The sequence below is a fragment of the Bos taurus genome, chromosome 4 (assembly GCF_002263795.3).
Source record: "Bos taurus isolate L1 Dominette 01449 registration number 42190680 breed Hereford chromosome 4, ARS-UCD2.0, whole genome shotgun sequence".
In the NCBI taxonomy this organism is placed as follows: Eukaryota; Metazoa; Chordata; class Mammalia; order Artiodactyla; family Bovidae; genus Bos; species Bos taurus.
Window position 1 is genome coordinate 95,838,961 of NC_037331.1, and position 17,772 is coordinate 95,856,732.

Genomic DNA, 17,772 nt, shown 5'->3' on the forward strand with positions numbered 1-17,772 from the left:
TCTGCAAGAAATCAATGAATGAGTTTAATGGAAATGAGAAACTCCTGTGTTCTACATACAGAACCCAAAAGATGGAAGCAGGGCCTTCAACAGACATTCGTACCCTCATGTTCACAGCTGCATTACTCACACTAGCCCATGTGTCCACTGACAGAAGAATGGATAAACATAATATGGTTCTTACACACAACAGGCTACTATTCAGCCTTGAAAGGAAAGAAATTCTATCACATGGCACAACACGGGTGAACCTTGAAAACATTTTACTAAGTGAAAAAAACTAGTCACAGAAGGACAAATACTCTGTGATCCCAACTATACAAAATATGGGCTTCCCTGATAGCTCAGTTGGTAAAGAATCTGCCTGCTCACCAGCTCAGCTGGTGAAGAATCCACCTGCAACGTGGGAGACCTGGGTTCGATCCCTGAGTTGGGAAGATCCCCTGCAGAAGGGAAAGGCTAAACCCACTCCAGCATTCTGGCCTGGAGAATTCCATGGACTGTATAGTCCATGCGGTCACAAAGAGTCAGACGTGACTGAGCAACTTGAACTTTCGTACAAGATATTCAGAGTAGTCAAGTTCATAGAGACACAAAGTAGAAGGGTGGCTGCCAGAGACTGGGAGAGGAGGATGGGGAGTTAGTGTTCAATGCGTACAGAGATTGAGGTGGGGGAGATGAAACAGTTCTGGAGATGGACGGTGATGATGGTTGCACAATCATGTGAGTGAACTTAATGCTACTCAATTGTACACTTAAAAATGGTTGAAATGGTAAATTTTATGTTATGTATATTTTGCCAGAATTTTTACAAGTCTGTGTGACCTGCCTGATTCAGAGCCCATGCCTGACAATTAGCCGTCTCCTGGTCTCTGCCTCGGGGAGATCAGTGAAGCTGGCTGTTAACTCCTTCCTGAGCAGGAGGGTAGGACCAGAAAGTCTCCCCTCATGATAAAGGCAAGGACAAGACAGAAGCCTCAGGTTGGAGGGGAGATTTTAAGGTGCCCCATGAGGAGCAAGGCTATGGCAGGACATGAGGTGACTTGTAACAGGGGGCCATAGAAACAGTCTCAGACATAAATGGGGTATCCACCCAGAGAGCATACAGGAAGTCATACAGGCTGGTCAGGTCATTGGCAGAATCCAGCAGCCCTGATTCTCGGAGGCTTTATTCTGCAGCCCTCCATGGACTGAGTTCATTCCACAGCCCTTGACAGATGGGTGGGTGTGTGTGGGGGGGGCGTCAGGGATTCCTGGTGGTGCAGCCCTGGACGTGCCTCCTGTGCATCCAGCCTGTAGGGTGGGTGGTGTCCCCATGAAGTGAAGTACAGTTCAGTGCTCTGGACTATACTGAACAAGGACTCCTGAAGCTTTCTGGGCAGAGGAAGGAGTCTGCTGCCATTCATTCTGCAGCCCCGGAAGCCTCTGTTTAGGGGATGCCTTAGCTGCAGGGGGACAAGGCAAGCAGGGCCAGGGCAGTGCACAGTGGGGGAGGGAGCTGACTCCATTCCTGGGGGCCTGGGCTGGGTGTGAGGGGGCCCAGAGTTTCTGTCTGTTGAGCCCAGCTTGCTGGGTAGGGCTAGTGGACTGTGCACCTTGCTGAGGATTAAGGCTAGGACTTGGGCAGCGGCTTCTCTCGGAAAACTAGCTCTCAAGGAAAGGCCCGGGGAAGTGCTGCTAGGTAAGGATGCCACCAGCTTTCAACAAAGGGCTGGGTACAGTTCAAAAAGGTAATGGAGGGAATCATTAGAATTCTGATCCTGGGCAAACAGGGCTGCTACGGACAGTGAAGCAGGCTGTGCACTGCACAATTCCAGGAAGTGCTGCATATGATCGGTGCACTCTGGAGCAGTGCCGTGTTCGATTGCACCACCACCTACAACATCCTGTCGGGGGATGAGCCCTGAAATTCCCCTCCACCACCTGGAGCAGCCCTTCGGCATGTGCTGCTCTTGGGTGATCACTATTCCAGCACCAAGCCAGGCCTGACAATCCAAACATCTCCAGAAAGACTTCCTTAGTGGTCCAGTGGTTAAGACTTTGCCTTCCAATACAGGGATGTGGGTTTGATCCCTGGTCGGGGAGCTAAGATCTCACCTGCTTCATGGCCAAAAAAAACCCCACATAAAACAGAAGCAATGTTGTAACAAATTCAATAAAGACTTTTAAAATGGTCCACATCAAAAATCTTAAAACAACAAAACAAAATATCTATGGAGGTGCAAGGGCAGGTGGAAAAGACATGAGATAGGATCAAATGAGGAATAAGATCATACATAGCATGTGGCATGCTTTATAATCTGGGCCATAGGACTGGTCAGGAAAGCAGTGTGGAGTGAGTATGTATCCATAAGAAAACACCTTGTGTGGGAGAAGGCTGTGCCCCAGCCCTGCTCCAAAGTATTCAGGCTGCCCTCCAGGGATGCTTGCTTAGAAGTGGTCTCAGCAAATCTGATTTAAAAGTTAAATGCTTCAGGGAAATCTACTTGGAATTTCCAGCTAGTGAAAACGAGAGAATAACTTTATATACTCATCGTAGTTGAATTCTTATTTTGAGGGGTATGGGCATGTTCAAACACAACTTCCCTTCCTAGGACTGACATTTCTACCCTATTTCAAACAGACATACATTCATCCAGTCAAATCATTCAGCAGTTCCTGCAGGCCTACTATGTGCTGGGCACTCTTGCTGGAAGACACAATAGATAAATAAGGTACGCAAGACAAAGATATGAAAGGTATGGAAAACAAAGTTAAATAAGGTATGCACAGTCCACACACAAGTCATACACACGCGCACACCCCCCCCCCACACACACACGCTCCTGTGCTTCATTCCACAGTCAAGTCAGAGAAACATGTGGGCCCTGAGCACTGGGGACTTGTTGCGTTTCCTGCAGGGGACACAGCTTCTATGGCCCCTTGGAGAACCCATGCAGACATTCCCACGGGGGTCAGCACCTGCTTAACCGTGCAATTCAAGTGACAGGTCTGTTTCTAGGTTTTGGACAATAGAAACATGGAATCAGGTTTATCTTCCATGGTGCTCTGGCTGAAGATTTTTGATCCATCCAAAGAAGTCTCCAGAGCCGCAAACCATGACATGGACATAGTCTCTCAGAAGCCAAGTATACAGCCCCGTCCCTAAGAATATAGACTCTGGAGTCTACCTGCTGGACTCAGATCCCAGCCCCACTACCTCCCCACTGTGTGATCTTAGTTTCATCACCTGTGAAATGGGTGTGCCTGCTTCTGAGGGCTCCTGGGAGGTTACATCAATGTGTACATGTAAAGTACTGAAAACGGGACCAGGATACTAGTCAGCAGTCAACTCAGGGCAATTATTCCTTAGAATTACTACTTTGCCCTGCTTTCCTCATTTATATGTTTCGCTTTTCTCTGGTGTTTATCTTTATAAGTCATTCCAAATCCCTTTCAGAACAAAGCGTAATATGAATATATGCATAAGCCAGACACTACACTAGACAGTAAGTGGGATAAAGCGTTCACAGGATGAGGTCCCTGCTGGTACAAAGGCAGTTACGTTCTTATCATTCACATTCCCCACCTCCCTCCTGAGCACGGCAGTTATCTTTTCCATATTTATTTATTGAGCACCAACTAAGTGGCGAAGTCCTTTATACTGTGGTTTCTTAAACAAGCATTCACAAACCCCCTACACTGTTGGCCAGATTTCCTGTTTCTGCGTACATGGACAATTTTTGTGGGGGAGAGAAAGTCTTTGGCTTCCATCTAATTCTCAGGGGATCCACAGTCCCTTAAGACCCAAAGCCCTACTCTCACCTGTGCTCTGAGATCCCTTTCGTCCCAAGGGACAGACTGGCTCCACAAGGTCTTGTCCCCTCCCTGGCCTCAGCTGACCCTCCTCTGAATGAGGTGGCTGGACTTGGTCACCAATGTCTCTCTCTGCACTGACACTGTGACGGGAAAGGACTCGACCATGGCGACTGCTTCTCACCTCGAGGTCCCGGAGGACAGGGTGGTCTTCGATTCCCGGGAACAGCACCCGCATGGTGTAGGTTCTGTAGTCCAGGAAGGGAATCCCGGCTCCGTCAAGGTCACTGGTCAACTCGTGGATGTCCGTCTGTAGCTCGGCAAAGGCTGGCACAGAGACAAGCTCATGAGACTGCTGTGTGGGGCCAGCTCAAGAGCTGCTCTGCCTCGCAACACTCAGAACCCTCTCCCAGGCCCCTGAGACCTGCACGATGGACCACAGTAGTGTAGGAATAAGGAGGGGCTGTTTAATGCAGCCGAGGTGAACAATATAGGAACGAGAGAAAGATGCACAACGAAGAAGCTTGTCTTGGGCCAAATTCCTTCAAAACATGACTGGGGGCCAGAAGGTCCACAGATCTGCACTGTTGCTGGGGTCATGAGGGCCTCCCACTCTGAAGACAAGGGCTTTGGCTCTTGCAAGATACATGGAGGGGTAGGGGGATGTGGAAGGACATGGGGAGTGAGGGAGAAGTTCCAGTGATAGCCTGCTCTGGATTCTATGCTTTACAGTGGGTTTCCTTATAGGAGTTAGGAACACTTTCTTCCAAAGTCCCAGTTCTTGGCCTCGCAGATTACCGGAGCCATCAGATCACCAAATGGGGCCAGATGAAGGCTCTGCCCTACTGATACATCCCTCCTGGATAAACACACAGGGCCTCACTTTGTCTTTTCTTGCTCAAGGTGATGTTATCTGGTGGTGAATCGTGATCTTCAGATGGGTACCACTGCCTGTGGGGACAGCCCAGACCTCCAGACGGTCCTGAAGTTGCAAGACCAACCTCCATGGCCCCCCGAGAAAGTTCCATACATGGACCCATTATCACACAGCCGTGTGATCACACTCTGTCCTGGGTACAGCCCTCCTCTCCAGGAGGCTGTCAGCGGTAATGTGCTTGGTCCTTCCTGCCTCCATCTTCTCCCTCAGCACGTGCAAATGCACTCGTACACACATGCATGCAAACATGTGTGTGCACATGCACACACACACCAAACCAAGATGGATTAAAATACACGTGCAAAGAACAGGCAGTGGACGTTGATTAGGCAATGCTTCTTTCTATTTATACAGACAAAAGTATGAAAAAAATGCTTTGTGAGCTCAGAAGGAATTCACAAGCCCAGTGTAGGTCCAGGGCCCTTGAAATGCCAGTCCTGTGCCCAGTGGGCTCTGCAGATGACATGATCATAACACAGCTGCCCAGGCACTGTCAGTGGGCCCCACTGCCCCCCAGAAGTGCTGACTTCCTGCCTGTGACCCTGGAGCTCAGAGCCTTGAGGATACCAATGCTTCTTGCTTGACAGAACAACGGGGAGGTCCCAGGACCCCTCAGAAGCTACTGTAGACCCCTTCGATGTTGCTCTCTCTCTGCACCCCTGGTCACACTGACATGGGGAGCAGGGTGATCCTTGCCAAGAAAAGTGATTCAGAAGGCAGAGCAGCCCTAACACAACTGAATGGAACCTGCACCAATATGTGTGAGCTTACACCAATGTGTGTGAAAGGGGAGTCAGTAAGCCTTTCTGGGAAATACTGTCACCAAAAGCCCTGATGAGCACTCATGTGTGTGCCGAGTGAGGAACACACACGTGTGTGTCTATCTCTGGAAATGTGTGTGTGCGTGGGTGTGAGTGTAAAGGTGTGTGAGGGCATGAGTGACCACCTGAGTACCGAGTGTCTGTATGTGTGTGTGCATGCATATGTGTGTTTATACCACCAAAGGTCAGGCCAGCGAGGGCCCAGGCAGGGCCTCTTCTGAGTCTGTGACTGGGTATGGCCTGGCTCATTGTCAGGTCTTCGGGAGGTTGCCTTCCCTGGACCCAGTTTGCCCTTTCAATGTTCAAGAGCCGGCCCTGGGCATGCCTGAAAATACCTTCAGGGCCAATCCTACGGGTCTTTGCTCTATCTCCTCCTCCTACCAACGAGAGACGGCCCTCTCCTGAGCCGGAAGCCACTGTGTGACCGCTAATTCCTCCTTCTTCCGAATGTTCTCCGAGAGGAACCCGGCTTCACACTCTCCTCGTGCCCCCCTCCCAGCTGGGGGGCTCAGCTGGCAGGAGGAGAAGGAGGCGGTTGGCTTTTTATAGGTCTGCAGCTTTCCTTCAAGTCACCGAGTGCCTCCAACATTCAAAGCCTCACGCCTGGCACACATAAAAGAGATTCTAATCACTACACCTAATTAGAGGGAAGAGTACATTGCGGAGAAAAAAATTAAGCAGCATAAATATAATAAAAGGCGGTAATTAACAGTCCCACAAGGCGGATGCTGTGTTGACAGCTGAGGATGTGGAGAGAGGGTGGAAGAGGTCTGCTTCCCCATCCGAGCACCATGGCCTCCCTGGTGGGAATGCCGGAGCCCCAGGTACAGGCTGATCACTCCATGTATAAAGCTCCACAAAGAACCAGCCCAGACCCTTGCAGGGTGACTCACGAATGATATCCTGGGGGTGACAAGAGTCTGACTCCTAAATTTCCTTCTTGGATTTAGTGTGGCTGATTGCACTTCATGGTGTTGTTGGTAATTTTTAAAAAAAATATAAGCTGTGAAATACTCTTTCCTCTAAATCTCAGATCGGCCCTCCAGCTTTATGTTCCTTCTGAAGGAAGAGAGCTGAAGATTACTTGAATGTGTCATGGCAAGACACCTCCGCGTCTCCCTGAGAAGAGAGTGCCAAAGCCACCCTGGCCAGGATCCTGGGCTGGAGACGGCTCTGGTGCTAGCGTTAGTCGCTCAGTCGAGTCTGACTCTTTGTGACCCCATGGACTGTAACCCACCAGGCTCCTCTGTCCGTGAAATTCTTCAAGCTGGAACACTGGAGTGGGTAGCCATTCCCTTCTCCACGGAATCGAACCTGGGTTTCCTGCATTACAGGCAGATTCTTTATTGTCTGAGCCACCAGGGAAGCCTAGAAATGGCTCTAGTGGGGTTTAAAATGGCTTGAGGTAGAGGTTCTGGAGGCAGGAAACCCAGGCCTAGCACTGCCCACTGCTGCTGGTGTGTGAGATGCACACACACACGCGCGCACACTCACGCCCGACTCCCCACCACTCCCTCTGTACCTTCCTTGCACTCCAGGGCCACGCGGGACTCCAGGTTGTCCATCTGCATTTGCAGCCGCTTTAGAGTCAGGTCACTCTCGCGGGACTTGCGCTTATAGGCGATGAGCACGGCCACAATGAAGATGATAAGGAGGCCGCCAGCCACGGCGATGCTGACGATGGCAGGCAGGCTGAGCGGGCTGTCTGGGGCTATGTACACCATCCCTGGGGAGTACTCCATGCCACCGACTCGGGCCTGGGGGGGACACACCAGGGGAGAGGGAGCTGGGTATGGGGACAGAGCATCCCAGGGAACAGACCCAAGCCACCAGTGAGCTGGGCACCAGGGCCGGATGAGGGAAATGGCTCCAGGGAGGAGGATTATCACTGGCTGTGAAAGCAGATGAGCGGCCATCGGGGCAGAGGGAGGATGGATAGCTCAGCTTTCCCCCAGAACTGGAAAAACCACACGTTATTTTATTCGGGAACAAACATGGCCATCTTCATGAGGAAATGGCATTCAACTGGAATCTAAAAAAATCCTGCTACTGCTGCTAAGTTGCTTCAGTCGTGTCCGACTCTGTGTGACCCCATGGATGGCAGCCCACCTGGCTCTACCGATCCTGGGATTCTCCAGGCAAGAATACTACATGACCTCAAAGACTGGCTCCCCGAAGACACATCCCATCCTGAGGACTGATGACTCAGGCACAATACGTGACATTATGTCCAGCCTGGGTCAACAACACTCCTCCCCGGGAAGCACCTCTTGCTTCTAACAGGTGACTTGGCGTGCATGTCTGCTCAGTTGTGTCTGACTCTTTTCGACCCCATGGACTGTAGCCCACCAGGCTCCTCTGTCCGTGGGATTCTCTAGGCAAGACTACTGGAGTGGGTTGCCATTCCCTTCTCCAGGGGATCTTCCTGACCCCAGGGATCGAACTCATGCTTTTTATGTCTCCTGCATTGGCAGGTGGGTTCCTTACCACTGAGTCACCTGGGAAGCCCAACAGGTGACTGAGCACATCACTGGATGCTGTTTGGCATTGCCCTTACTGCAGCACCAGCCAGTATGGAAAGAATGACAACACAGAAGAAAGAAATTTGAAGTGAAATGAGGAGAAGAAACAGGAGTGTGGGTGAGCCAGGAGGAAAGTTCAAGAAAGCCAGAATCCCCTGTTGGAAAGCCCTGATGGCCCAGGATGGAGCAGGACCACTCCTCCCACAGCATCCCTGGTGCCCGCCCATCCGGTGTGGGTCCCGCCAGCCTCACCATCACTTTGTGCCTGCCGATGAGGTTGGGGGACTCGCAGAGCAGCTGCACATCCGACACCGTGACGGTGCAGGGCTTCTCCCCAACCAGCACGGTGTAGTTCAGTTTCACATTGCCCCCAGCAACAGGTGGGATCAGATTCTTGCCCTGCATGGACAGGAGCGCCTGAGTTCTCACTCCAGTCAGGAGCACAGATATTGGCTGGCCACCATGTCCTCCCACCCTGAGGCCCCATCCATCTGGGGAGCTGGTGGAGAGGCCACTTTCCCTAGTTAAGTCCAAAAAATTCATAACACCTATACTACCATACTACTATTCTCGTTTCCTCAGTGGGAATCAATAATCAAGGTACTCTTTTCAGCTTCTCCCAAAGGCAGCCTCAGGATCCTTCTCAACACAGAGCTGTAGTCAGTCACTACCAGTCGATTCAAATTGTCATATGAGTTAAAATTAATTTATTATCCATGCTGCAAAGAAGTCCTAGAAGGTGGTTTGCAAAGAGCTTTGCAAGAGGAAGCAGTATGAGTCTTTGACCTCCCAAGTCCTGGACTCGAGCCAAAGCTGGGAGTCAGATGGCCAGCGTGGATCCGGCTGCCCTGACTAGGCTTTGGTGACCCACAAAGAGAGTGCACATCTTAGTACAGACTCGTAGGGAGCGTTTACCGTAGTCTGGGCTGTAACTCAGCCTCTGCTAGCTAGTGACACCACCGTGAGATCTGGCAAAAGGCCATGACTCCTGGCCTCTTCCTGGGACATGGAAAGCCTCCCCTTGCACACCTCCTACCTCCCTCATCAATCTACCTTCAGGATGATGGGTGTGCCAGGCTTGAGCTCCAGGATTCCCGAGGGGCTGAAGGCCTCAAACACAGGGTTGGGGTAGTAGGTGAAGTTGGTCATGTTGAGGATTAGCAGGGACTGGACATTGTCTAGGATGAAGCCAAACTCCTCAGGCCTCTCTGTCAGGTCGGACTGGTGGTCAGGTCCCAGAGCGAGGGCTGGAGCCTGGCAGGTCATCTCAGTGGCGTTCAGAACCTCGCAGAGCTGGGGAGGAGCCAGAGAAGGTTTATGTCTCAGGTCTCCACACACCCACAGCCCCAGCCACCCACCAGGCCTCCCTCCATGGTGTTGTACAGCATGGTGTTGACACGGGATGTTATAGACAGGTCCCAACAGCCTGACCTGGAAATTCAAGGACAAGCTCAGAAGCTGGTCCTTACCTCTGCTCTGCATGGCAGCTGTGGCAGGCATTAGGCTATCTCTAAGCTAAGGAGTGCCACAGGAGATCAGAGGAGGAAGGAAGAAGGATCTGAAACCTCAGAAACCCAGGAGCAATGGCTCCTCCATGCCTTTAGCCACAGTGTGGAAGGGGCCTCATGCCTGCTCCCGCATCCCACTATCCCAGTGTCTGGGGGCGTTGCACGCGATGAGTCATCAGTGTATGAGATGAGCCTGCCTGAGCCCCCAGAGAGCCCCACACCCTCTAGGGCAGCCCTCTCCGAGCCCACTAGCCCGGGACTCACATTGATGTGCTCCTTCCCTCCATGCTTGGCCCGGATCTGGGGGTTCTGTATGAGGTCCAGGTGAGTACCCCACACGGCGATGGGTGTGTTCCCACTGACCGGGGAGAAAGAAGGCGGCGTGTAAAGACAGGGACGGGAATAGTAATGACTCTCGAGCACAAAGATGATGATGACGGTCAATCAGGCTGAGCTCTGGCACTGAAGATAATGATTACCAGGGGGCATGATGACGTTCATGGGGACAAGATGACAAGTGACTGTATAATAATAAGGATGAGCTCTCAGCAGCCAAGGGGAAGACAGTGATGACCAGATGTCCGCAGCCGTCCTGTGCCGAGCTCATTCAGAGTGTGGACACCCCACGGAGGCTGAACCTGCAGCACGGCCCTCTTGCCCCTTCCCCGCTGCTGCTCCCTGCCCCAGCCTCCTGACCTGAGCCAGCTGCTTCTCTGTAGCCCCCCGGGGGCTCTTCCCCTGCCCTTCCCAGTCTCAGGGAACTTTCTTCACACTGGCCTTGCTCCAGACCATCTTCTACCAGACCCTCCAAAGTCTAAGCACAGGACAATCACACTACAAATTTCCACCTTAGAGGCTTCAGCTGGCTGGGACCTGGGAAAGGCTGAGGCTCAGACACTCAGGAACCTTCTGTAAGAATGTAAATATGAAACACTTCAGGGCTCTCGCACCCTGGGCGGGGGTTGGCTGGAGGATTGCTGATAGGAGAGATCATAGGATTTGTCTTTGGTAGCTTTGCATTGGAAACCTGGATGCCACTGTCCCACCCTCAGTGCCACTGAGATGCTGGCATGGGATGGGGAGCCCCAACCACTCAGAACGCACCTCCAGCCTTCCACTCGATGTGAGGGTGACTGGGGGTGACTGCCAAGTGCCAGGAAGGCCAACATCTCTATTTCTGTGACAGCGACATGAGGAAGAGCTGAATTAAACCAGGCTGTGAACGCCTTGGGGAACCATAGAGTTTGTCTAAGAATAGGGGGCTGTGCCAACTTCCTGGACTCACCAGGCCCTGGGGGCAAATCCTGGAATAGCTTTTACAGGCTCTTTGGTCCTCTCTGTGTCTTATATTTATTTGCTTTCAGGTTACAGTTAAAGCTTGTAAGGCCTGGGCCTTAGAGAGAGTAACTGTTGAGGACAACAAAGGCTCCCAAAGGCTGCCCTTCATCTGGGTGTGTAAGGCCAGGTGACAGACTTCCCGTAAAGGGCCAGAGCATAAATCTTTCAGGTTCCTCGGGGCCATATGATCTGTTGTAATTACTCAGCTCCGCTGCTGTGGTGAGCAGGCAGCTAGAGACAAAACATATACGGATGAGTATGGCCGTGTTCCAATAAAACTTTATTTATGAAATCAGGCAGACAGCCAGATTTGGCCCCTGGGCGGGAGTCTACTGACCCTGTTTAAAAGACTGTTTTTTGGACTGGAGTCGTCATTGACCCCTCTCTGCTTGTGGAGACCACATCTTCATGCTTTCCCTGGTCTCCTGACCCCAGATGGCTTCCAGAGCTGAAGCAGCCAGTTGGGTGGGCTGAGGATGGAGTGTGGGGAGGAGGGGAGGGGAGGGGAGGGGAACCAGGCACCGCACTGGGTGTTTGTAGCTCACATAATCCTCTCGGGGTCCTATGAGAAACCCTGGATCCAGGGAAGCCAGCTAATCTTTAAGGTCCCTTGGCTGCTAAGCAGTGGAGCTGAGTTGCACTCAGTCCTTCTAACCCTAAGTCTACTTCCCACCCTGCTCCCTACCCAAGCATTGATACAAATGTTTCCAATGATCACCAGGGAGCATCCATGCCGTCAGGATGCCCTCAGCAGCCCCGTCCAGCCTCCTAGTTGCCCATGCATGCGTGTGTACTAGGTCGCTTCAGTCATGTCTGATTCTGTGCGACCTTATGGACTGTAGCCTGCCAGGCTTCTCTGTCCATGGGATTCTCCAGGCAAGAATAATGGAGTGGGTTGCCATTCCCTTCTCCAGGGGATCTTCCCTACCCAGGGATCGAACTCGCATCCCTTACGTTTTCTGCATCAGCAAGCAGGTTCTTTACCACTAGCACCACTTGGGAAGCCCAAAGTTCCCACCAAGATTTGAACTCGGATTGCTGGATTCAGAGTCCAGGGCGCTCACCATTTTCCTAGTTGCCCACCAATCCTCACATCGGGGACTGTAAACTCCTGCTGGTCAGAGTTTGGCCTCCAGGGCCGGTCCCTCTCAGAGGCGTTCTCATTAGAAAGAGGGAGCCCCGGCAGGAAGGTCTGACCCACAGCACTCCCAGTTCATCTTCTGGGTTTCTGAGACTTAAGGAGGGAAACCCGAGGTCGGGGCAGCCCCTACCTGACGATGCTCCACTCGGGCTCGATCCGCACGATGGTGGGATCCTCCACGTACTGGAAGAACAGGTCCTGGTGGATCTTGGCCCTGTCCACCTGCACCGTCACCTTCATTTCCAGCACCTCGTCTGAGGACGTTGTGTTGCAGACGATGTAGGATGGAGAGCGCCTGGAAGGAGGAGGGGAGACAGGGAGCTGGGCTCCTGGGTGTCGATCAGGACTGTGGTCTGGGGTCAGGGCCCTCCTGCACCCCTCCCTGTTCATCAGACTCCTTGGGGGCAGTGGGTGAGTGCTGCCCTGGACACTACTGATCTGAGATCTACTGATCAAGACTCTGTCCTTGACCCAATTGTAGACAGGTTCCTCGGAGCCCGCTTTTTTGACTAGACTTCTTTCTGGGGCCCTGCCTTTCACTCGCCTACTCCCATTTTTAGCAAGAATCCTGCTAACTCAATTTAGTAAGAATCCCCCACCCCACCCTGATATCTGAATACCCTTGATATCTGGGCAGCTTCTGCCTCCCTCACTCTTGATACCTGATCACCTTGACTGCCTTCAGCAAGAGTCTTGTTAAGTCGGTTTAGCAAGAATCCTCTTAACCTTGTTTCCTCTTAGTAATTTTCCATCCTCAGCTTCCCTCACTGTGCTCCTTGGCTATAATTCCCCAGCTGTCTGCTGTATTTGAAGTCTGATCTCTATCCCCGTTGCAATAGTCCTGACACCTATTGCAGTAGTTCTGAACAAGCTCTTTCTTACCATTTTAACAAGTGTCAGAGCCATGTTTTCTGGAACACTCAGGCAAGGTCTGGCCTGGCCTGATTCAGATCAGGCCCTCAGTATAGCGCTCTCCCAGGACAATCTCTCTCTGCAGAGCTTCCTGCCAACCACACCTCTTCTAGATGTGCATTAGATGTACCTCTCGCCTCCCGCCTCCTTCCCAACCCTCACCCCCAACCCAGGTTCCTGGCTCCCAGTTCCTGGAAGGTGTGTCCTCTTGGGACTGGACACGGGAACCAGAGGAAGGAAAGGAAAGTCAGTTGCCTTTGGAGGTTCTGTGACCCTTGGCCAGGTTTTAGCAGTCCTGGCTGGCTCTGCAGTAGCTGCCCAGGAGCTAACCCAGGGGGCAGGTACCCTAGATTCCAAACCCTGTCCTATGGAACCCTAGGGTCCTGCACAGTGGGTGGTATGGGGGCACCCAGGCTAAATGGTAGGAGACAGCATGACAGGTCCATCCAGGGTAGGGATCCCTGGCAGGTCCCCAGACTGAGCCACAGCCAAGCATGCCCATAAAGTCTCCTCTCAGAGAGAATGGTCACTTTCTCAGGAAGGAAGAAGCACCTCCCAAAGGTCAGCTGGAGTCAGCCCTGCCCACCCTCTGCGCCGGGATCCCTGGAGCTGGCCCTGAGGTGAGTTACCTGTGGAAGAGGCAGGGCTGCTTGCCGAACATCACTACCACGTTGCTGCCTGCGTTCAGGTTGGTGCCCGTGATGGTCACCTGTGTGCCTCCGGACCTGGGCCCCCGGCTAGGCTTCAGGTCTGAGAGAGTCAGCGTCTGTGCAGGAAAGGATCTGGCCTGAGGACACTTCTGGGCAGGCCTGGGGCAGCGCCCCACTCCTGGAGCCACCTTCCGGAATCCTTAGTCATGGCAGCCTCCCAGCGAGCAGGTTCACATGCCCTTCATATATATACATATACTTAATCGCTCCATCAGTTCTACAAGGTAGGCATTATTGCCCATCTTGAAGACAAGAGTCAGAGATGTTAAGTTTCCAAGGTCATAAAGTGAAGCAGTGGCCTGAGACATGACTCCAGGGCTGGAGTTCACCCCTTCTCCAGTCTACAGCGTGGGTTGCTTTCAAGAAGGTGAGTCGCCCCATCCACAGGCCTCTCACAGAGAGCTGCCCAAAGCTCCCAGCGGCCAGGGCCACAGGATGTGTGAGTTCCACGGAAACCCAGGAGAAGCAGCAAGGAAAGGTCAGGGGATGGAGTGAAGAGTCGGACTGGGGGCGGGGTGGGGAGGGGCGGGGGACCGCTCTGTGAGCTGAGGATTTGGAGTTTCAGTTTGTTCCTTCATTAGCATTTTAATGGAAAAAACTTTCCTTAGTCCCAGGTGAAAAGCCTGTATCTGCATTTAAATGAAGATTTCTCTCTTCTCTACTCCCTTAAAGAATTCAGCACCAAAAGTTGAACCCACTCAGCTCCTCGAAGCGGGCAGGCCACCTCCGCTCGGCGAGGCCTCGATCGATAACACAAGGGGAGGAGACGTGTCAAGCGAAGCCTGCAGCCCGGCTGCCTGACAGGGGCGCGCCTCGGTTGCCTCATTGGGTGGGGGACGCGCCGGGACATACGAGTACCATTGCGCGGGCGCGTTCGCGAGCCCGCCCACCCGGTGCCTGCTGATCCCGAACCTGGCAGCCCCGTGGCACCCACCGAGCCCAGGAAAGGCTTATCCTGGCTCTGATGCTGGCTCACCCTGAGATCCGCGCAAAGATGGGAAGAAGCTTCGGAAAGAGCCTTCCTTTCTCAGCTTTGCCTAGATCGCGCTGTGTGACCTGGCGCAAATCACTTAACCTCTCTGATCACAGAGAATGAAAAAAAAAAAAAAATGGTTTTCTCTGAAGCGCCTGACAATTTTCTGGTTCTAATCTCCCACTGATGGTGCCTTTGTCCTGCAGTCTGTAAAGGGAGAGCTTTCAAAGGTGGCTCCTGCTGACCTCCCCAGAGAGGAAAGGGGATGTGAGTGAGTTACTTAGGAGTAGGGGGCAAAGGGAAACAGAAAACAGGTTTTCTGACAGCTTGATGGTAGAAGGGGTAGAGGTGAGTAATCCTGGCTTTGCAGTGGCATTTCTGTGTGGGGTTAACTGGGCCCGGAGTTATTCCAGGGGCCCGGGAGAGGGCAACAGGGGCAGGTGTTTAAAAATGGTGAGAAATTATTCATTATCCAAGGCTTGCTTCACAAATATTTCTCAGTGGGTCTGCATCGGAAATCAAAGTTGGCATTTTTTGCCACCTCCTCCCCTGGCTCCCTCCCTTCACAGAGATCTCTAGGAATGGAACTGGTGACAAGCCCGAGAGCGCTGACTTGGGGTCTGTTGGCCTTGGCATCATGGTTTGGGGCGAATAAACCCACACATCAGAGCCTGGCTTAATTTGTGTAGGGAAACTGAGGCAGACCCAAACTTTACCCCGAACTTGCATTACTTTGCCAACAAAGGTCCGTCTAGTCAAAGCTATGGTTTTTCCAGTAGTCATGTACGGATGTGAGAGTTGGACTATAAAGAAAGCTGGGCGCTGAAGAATTGATGCTTTTGACTGTGGTGTTGGAGAAGACTCTTGAGAGTCCCTTGGACTGCAAGGAGATCCAACCAGCCCATCCTAAAGGAAATCAGTCCTGAATATTCATTGGAAGGACTGATGCTAAAGCTGAAACTCCAATACTTTGGCCACCTGATGCAAAGAACCGACTCATTGGAAAAGACCCTGATGCTGGGAAAGATTGAAGGCAGGAGGAGAAGGGGACAACAGAGGATGAGATGGTTGGATGGTATCACCGATTCGTTGGACATGAGTTTAAGCCAGCTCCAGGAGATGGTGATGGACAGGGAAGCCTGGCGTGCTGCAGTCCATGGGGTTGCAAAGAGTTGGACACGACTGAGCAACTGAACTGAACTGGCACAGGGCGGGGGGGTGCGCTCCCCAGCATCACCAAGTCCTGAGAAGTACCCCTATTCCCCAGAGGAGCTGAAAAGGGGCTCCCCAACTGAATCAAGAGGGCTTCTGTGGGAGGTCCCAAGAGTGCCCCCTGTAAGCTGCCCAGCAGGGTGGGAAGGAAATGAAGGCTCTGACGTGCTGGGAGGAGGGGGACGTGATGGAGGAGCATTCTGTCCTTCCTGCCTCCTTGGTGTGACTCACAGCCGGGGGACTTCTGCTCCTCATTCCCACCATGAACTCCTAGAAGCTCTGTTGCTGGTAGTTGTATGGAGGCCCTCAACGACCAGATCTTTAAATGCAACCTGGGCTGTAGGTGGATGCTGGGGTCCCTAGCACCATTCCCCCTCCCTGAAGCTCTTCCCAAGAGGATGTGTATCCCCAGGAGAGTTCATCAAATAGAAAAGTGACCCACGTCTGGGTCCCCAGGACCCCTTGGACCAGTGCATTTTTGCCTTGTAGCCACACCTCGCATCTTCCTTGCCCTTCTGCTCCAATCTCTCATCTAGCCCATCGACCCCTGCCTCCCAGCTCCCTTCTGCTCCCATCTTTTGGTGCCCTTCCATGTCACACGTCACACCTTATGCCAGGAACAACCTCCCACTACGTGAGATCCATATGGAAAGCTGTATTCTGTCTTAGACAGATCCTGCCTTTCCTTCTGGCTCCTTCCATGAAGGCTTTCCTCAATACCCTACATCCAACCATATCCTGCTCTGGGGTAGAAATGATCATGCTGGCAAGACTGACCTTCCCTAAGAGCAGAAGGAAGAGGCTTTTGAATGTCTCCTGCCTGGACAGGTTCTAAGAGTTAAGCCCAAGAGCAGACAGCACAGAAGGAGCAGCAGAAGAAGGAGACAGAGAAGGGAAGGAAGTCAGGCCACTCAAAGGCTTGAGGAAGGATTGGATAGGTGGGCAGAGCGGACCGAGGAACTTGGACAAAGTCTAGAGGCAGTGGGCACCTTGGGTTCTCCTGGAGCTGGGGGCTGACATGATGAAAATGGTATCCCCGCCATGTGGCTGGATTAGAATGGGCTCAGGCCAATGGCGGGGATTTAAGGGGGCCAGTGTAATGGCACAGGGAATGGGGAGAGTCAGACTCCAGGACATGGTGATGAAGGGACTGACATCAGATGTCAGGGGATCCTCAATCACAAGGCCACCGATGTGGTGGGCCCGGGGGACAGGAAATGGGCAAGTGAGGGGGACATGCTGTTTACAGGAGCTGACAGCGGGTCTACCCTCCCATGGGTATGGGAGTTGATGGCAGGACATGCAGGGACAGTAGCCTTTGAGTTAGTCACAAGGGTGAGAAGCCTGGCTGGAAACACACCAGAGACAGCTGAGGCACAAAGCAAACATCAGCCTCATGAAGTGGCGGCTGTTCCTGGTACCGTTCACTTGGTCTCTGCCAAGAGACCACGGGATGAACACCGTTCCAGGTCTCTGACTGGCCAAGGAAGTCCAGCGCTTGCTTTGGCCATGCAACGGTGTCCTCCCTTTTACCACAGCTGCCAGGTAATTCAGAGCCAGGTTTCATGCCCAAGTATCGATGCCCACGCCACACCTCTCAGACATGTGGGGAGCATTGTCACTGACTCTCCCTGGTTTGGCCTCTCTCTGCTTCTTATCTCAGCTCTGCTGGAATAACAGTATCTGGGTATATAAATGTATATATATATTATACGCATGCATGAGTGCTAAGTCACTTCAGTCATGTCCAACTCGTTGAGACCCCCATGGACTGTAGCCTGCCAGGCTCCTCTGTCCATGGGATTCTCCAGGCAAGAATACTGGAGTGGGTTGCCATGCCCTCCTCCAGGGGATATTCCCCACACAGGGATCGAATCTGAATATCTTAACATCTCGTGCTTTG

At 52.5% G+C, this 17,772-nt stretch overlaps 1 protein-coding gene across 2 annotated transcripts in view; it reads right to left on the reverse strand.

Moving 5' to 3' along the window:
- Positions 1-17,772, reverse strand: part of PLXNA4 (plexin A4) — a 482,520-nt gene that overhangs the window by 50,700 nt on the left and 414,048 nt on the right. For both annotated transcript variants that reach the window (XM_005205749.3, NM_001191504.3), the window contains 7 exons: positions 13,604-13,740; positions 12,193-12,357; positions 9,848-9,941; positions 9,129-9,368; positions 8,328-8,474; positions 7,076-7,310; positions 3,980-4,122 (listed from right to left, as the gene is read on the reverse strand). In XM_005205749.3, coding sequence (XP_005205806.1) covers positions 3,980-4,122; positions 7,076-7,310; positions 8,328-8,474; positions 9,129-9,368; positions 9,848-9,941; positions 12,193-12,357; positions 13,604-13,740 — 1,161 coding nt within the window. The remainder of the gene's footprint in view (positions 1-3,979; positions 4,123-7,075; positions 7,311-8,327; positions 8,475-9,128; positions 9,369-9,847; positions 9,942-12,192; positions 12,358-13,603; positions 13,741-17,772) is intronic.